Source organism: Pterocles gutturalis, unplaced genomic scaffold (assembly GCF_000699245.1).
Source record: "Pterocles gutturalis isolate BGI_N339 unplaced genomic scaffold, ASM69924v1 scaffold13098, whole genome shotgun sequence".
Lineage (NCBI taxonomy): Eukaryota > Metazoa > Chordata > Aves > Pterocliformes > Pteroclidae > Pterocles > Pterocles gutturalis.
The window spans coordinates 1-4477 of record NW_010123192.1 but is presented as its reverse complement, the minus strand read 5'-3'; the positions used below and the strand labels follow the sequence as shown (position 1 = coordinate 4477).

Here is a 4477-nt window from a genome sequence, read left to right as displayed (position 1 = left end):
AGAGCCAGACCCTCCGGGGTTCCTGCGGTTGGACAGCTCGGGAGGAGGGAGACCCAGGCCCCAGGCTGCACGGGCACAGCTCGCCCGAGGTCCGGCACGAGCCCCCAAGCTCCCGGACGCTTGCTGGTGACGCTCTTGTGGCCGGACATCGATGGGTGGTGTGCTGGTGGGGTGACGGCCGGCACCGGGGAAGAGGAAAGTCTCTCCTAGTGGGTGCTGAAATGAGGTCCCATGAGGAGGAACAGTGCTCGGGGGCTGCATCCACCGTTCTGCAGGCTTGGGGAGGAAAGCTTTCCCCTGCAGAGCCAGTCTGCAGCTCGGCGCTGGGGCTGCGCTCCCTCCAGCGTCCCTTCCCTCGTGGGCGCAGACTCTGGACCCAGCCAGGAGCATCCCTCCTCCCGGCGTGCCGTCCCACGGGGACTTGCTGCTGCAGCGCCGACGGCCTCTCCCGCGGCTCCCTGCCCCGCTCTCCTCCTCTGCCCACGCTGGGATGGCGATGTCTCCTTTCTGTCTCGAGGTGACCGTTGCTCTCCAGCCGCAGGGAGCCAGCTCTCCTATTTGTCTTTTGCATCCAGCTGAAAATAAAGACCACACGGTGTCTGCTGGGGTGTTCCAGACCTCCCACCTGCTGGTGCAGCCGGCAACGCGTCCTAGCACCGAGATCCCAGAGCAGGGAGGAGTTTGGTTTTCACGCTTTGCCGTGTGCCAGCTTTACTGAGCAGCACACTCATTAAACCCAGGGCTGGCTGGCCTCGCACAAACGCAAAATGGCTGGTGGGGAAAAATCAAAACCTGACCAAAAGGCTGAGAACTCCTGTTTCCTCCGGCCTCATAACCTGATGCAAGTAAGAACAACCTGAACGTTAACGGTGGAACCTTGAAGCCAGATTTTCTCTGGGGTCAAAGAAGTCATGCAGGGACAGTGTCTGTTAAAACACAGCTGGCTCCTTGCTGGAGAGAGCTGGCAGAGCCCTGCCGTGGACGAGGAGCTGTACCTGTCACACCAGAGGAGGAGTTGGCCCAGCCCCCAACTTACAACTTCTCCTTAAATAAATAAATATATTAAAGAGTGCTTGATGCCAAATGTGGAAAAATCCTCCCAGCAGGTTTAAAGCAATATAATAATTAACATTAGCACTCAAGTAATTAAGAACTTGTTCTCCTATGATTTCTCACTTCTGAAGATCCTGGAGGATTACAGATGTGAGAAGAACAGCACGGGGAAATGAATGGGAAGAGTCAAGAGCAAGCGCCAAGCAGCTCCCCCGGAATGACTCCAGCACAAGGAACAAAGAGACTGAGGGAGGGAGACGGGGCTCTGAGCCCCTTCCCACCTTTTCCTTTTCCTTCTGAATTAGTGTTTGCATCTCTTCTCTCCAGTCCAGCAGCTCCACCAGCTTCTCCACCCCGCTGACCACGTCCCCCAGCTGGGCCACATCATTGTGGCGCTGCCGCCAGGCGAAGGGTCCAACGAGATCGCGGTTGATGAGGACGCGGGGGACAGAGCTGCGCACGGCTCCTGCCAGGCTGGCAAAGGGCTCCACCTGAAGGGGCAGAGAGATGTCACCCTGCCGGGGGGCACTGCAGGGGTGAACTCGCTGCACACTGAGCTTGTACCCGCTGCGTTAGCAGTTCTCCCAGCGTGGGCTGTGCTACCCCAGCTCTGAGCAGGTCAGGGATGTCCCCAGGTACCTGGTGGCCTTTCCGCAGGGAGCTGCAAAGCTCATCTCCGGCTCCCCAGCTGACCACCTTTCCCAGGAGCACGCGAGGTTTTCAGAGGGACCCTCGTGCACCCCATTTCTTACGCTGCCACCTCCCATTTCACCTCGATAACCCAGTTTCTCGCCCTCTCCTCTAACCCCTCTCTCCTCCCGAGGCCCCTGGTGCCCTGTTTTCCCTGTGTGCAGGGGTTTCCCTTAGCCCCGGACCTCCAGGGACGTCCCGATGACGAAAAGCAGGTCTGCCATGGGGAAGTCCGTCACGTGCAGGAAGAAGCGCTGCGGCAGCTCCTCGCCAAAGAACACGATGTCTGGCTTGACGACTCCGGTGCAGACGGGACAGCACGGGACCTTGTCTGCCATGACATCCCCCTGAAGCAAGAGCACCCAGCACCCCTCGTTACAGGGCAGCACGTACCTGTGCGGGTCAGAACCCCAGCAACGCCCTGCCCTGCTCTGCCCCCCTCCACTAAATCCTCTTGGCCCTGAGAGCTTCTCCTCCTGGCGTTCACTGAGGTGTCGGTGCCCAGCTGCGACCACTCACCCTGAAGTCCTCTCCGGGGAACTTCCTTCGACAGACCGTACAAGTGGCCGTGGCAAAGGTGCCGTGGGCTTCCACCAGTCTATCAGGAGGGATCCCAGCAACTGGAACACAGCGCGTGGGAGAGCACCGCTCAGCGTGAGGTGACTGAACCAGAAACTCCGCGTTCACTGGGCATTTCCCCAGCCCTGCCTCCTATTCTGCTCCTCGCCCTCATCTCTTCCCGGTGCTCTGTTGCTGAGAGACGAAGAGAAAACTCACCTCTCTCCAGCCCGTCGATGTTCTGGGTGTAGAGGCGCAGGAGAAGCCCTTTGTCGTGCAGCAGCCTCAGGAAGTAGTGGGCGTAGTTGGGTCTGTAGTTGCCAGGGTAGAGCTCCTTGGCCAAAGTGAAGAAGGGCTTGGGGTTGGCAAAGAAATACATCAGCTCGAAGATGGCTTCTGGGTACGGGATGTCGTACTGCTTGAGGTTACTGTAGAGGCCGCTCCCGGGGGACCTGCAAAGGGAGGAGAGCGGGGCTGGGACAGGCAGGAAGAGATGCCACCCGCCACGGAGCAGCCAGACGGGACGTGGTCCCCCCCGCCACGGAGCAGCCAGACGGGTCCTCGGCTTCTCTCTGGCTGCTTTGTGACGATGCCATCTGCTGCGTGATGATGGCAGCTGGAACTGCTGCACAGGAGAACCTGCCTCGCGTCCCCGCTCTGCTGCCATCCCCCCCAGAGCCACGCAGAGGCATGGGCCACGCTGGGACGCTGCGAGGACCACTGGCCTCACCCAACGTGACCACGGCCACACTGGCTCTTCTCTGGTGGCCATGGTTGTGCCGTGAGTGCAGCCGCAGAATGAAGCGACAGACAGGATGTCGCCATCCCAAAGACGTGGGCCAAGGGACGGCCCCAAGTCTGACTGGTGGTGCCAGCCTGCCTTTGGCTGGAGAAGGAGCGTCAGTGGGCACGGAAACTGCTGTGCCTAGCCTGGCCTGGCACAGACAAACAAAACGGAGGGGTGAGAGGAGCAGCAGGCACCGGCATTACCTCAGCTGAGGCTCTGGGCCTTCAGCACTGCCAAAGGACACACGAAACGATGGAGGTGTTACCTAAAATCTGGGATGCCGCTGGGGGTGCTAATCCCTGCGCCAGCCATCACCACCACTCGTCGACACTCCTTCTTCCGAATTCGCTTGGCCACATCCTGCAGCGTGAGCTTCTGCTTCCCGCTGTCACCTCCCCAGCTGCCCGCCCCGAGGACGGCTCTGGCGGCAGCGGACAGGGAGAAGAGCCTGGTCTCCTGGGTCCTGCTCGGAACAGAGAGCAGCTGGTAGCATACGGACAGCGACTCCCACTGGAAACTGCGCAGGGGGAGAAACCACCCCAAGAATTTTGCAGAAGCTCTTCAAGCGGCAGGACTGTGTGCTGGTACTTAACAAGGAGAAGGTGTAACCGTTAAGTCTAACCCACACCCCAGGAGTCGATACTTTCCCTTGTGCTTTCTTACGCAGCTCTGAAAATACCAAATTGCTGGTACTGGTAAGAGAGGGTTTTGGTTTGGACAGGGGTGGACACAGGGCTGTGGGAACAGTGGCCCTGGGACTCAGGTCCCATAGTTGATTCCACTGTTCCACTGGTCTTGGGATCAGGAAGACTCTTTCCTATGTCCCCAGTTTCTAACAGAGCGATGCGGTCGCCCTGGGATAATGCTGGCTGGATGAACACAGACGTTTTCATTCCTTTATTTCCCCCGAGGGCTCTGCCTCGAGAGAACTCCGTATGTAAATGGCAAACGCCTAAAGGAGTCGTGGGTCAGCACTGCGCACAGAGGGGGCAGAGACCAGCCATTGTCCTCGCAAGGAACAGCCTCTCCCCAGATAATTAGTGCATGCTAGTGCAGGACAGGAAGAGCAGGCCAGGGAAGGCGGGGGACTGCACAGAGCCAAGAGCGAGCTGCCGGATCCTGGCACTCCACAAGCAGCAATTACCAAGCCCCAAGTGTCCCCCGTGGCCTCAGCGGGGTCGCCGCTGTCCTCACAAGGACGTGGCTCTGCCGGGTCAGACCAGGGTCCCGGGGAGCTGGGTTCACAATATCACAACCACTCCTATTTCTCTGGTAAACCTCTCTACTCTTTGAGCTCCGTCCCCCTGAAGCAAGAGCTCCTGGGCTAGCCAGAGGGCGACCCATGTGAATATTTAGACAGGAGAGGTGACATCCTCCACCCCCCATTTT

At 59.2% G+C, this 4477-nt stretch overlaps 1 protein-coding gene across 1 annotated transcript; it reads right to left on the bottom strand.

The window, feature by feature from the left end:
- Positions 1-518: 518 nt before the first annotated feature.
- On the bottom strand, positions 519-3562 carry SIRT3 (sirtuin 3). The gene is made up of 6 exons (XM_010077815.1): positions 3354-3562; positions 2521-2753; positions 2263-2363; positions 1929-2090; positions 1335-1544; positions 519-575 (listed from the first exon to the last, which is right to left on the bottom strand). Exons 1-6 carry the CDS (start codon positions 3398-3400, stop codon positions 555-557), a joined length of 774 nt encoding a protein of 257 aa, XP_010076117.1. The 5' UTR covers positions 3401-3562; the 3' UTR covers positions 519-554.
- Between the last annotated feature and the right edge of the window lie 915 nt (positions 3563-4477).

Bases quoted from the DNA above. Each gene is read 5' to 3' on its own strand.
- SIRT3 (XM_010077815.1), bottom strand. From the start codon at position 3,400: ATGGCTGGCGCAGGGATTAGCACCCCCAGCGGCATCCCAGATTTTAG. The intron at 2,754-3,353 runs GTAACACCTCCA...CTCCCTTTGCAG, and splicing joins AGCGGCATCCCAGATTTTAG to GTCCCCCGGGAGCGGCCTCT. The intron at 576-1,334 runs GTGGGAAGGGGC...CTTTATTTTCAG, and splicing joins TTCAGAAGGAAAAGGAAAAG to CTGGATGCAAAAGACAAATA.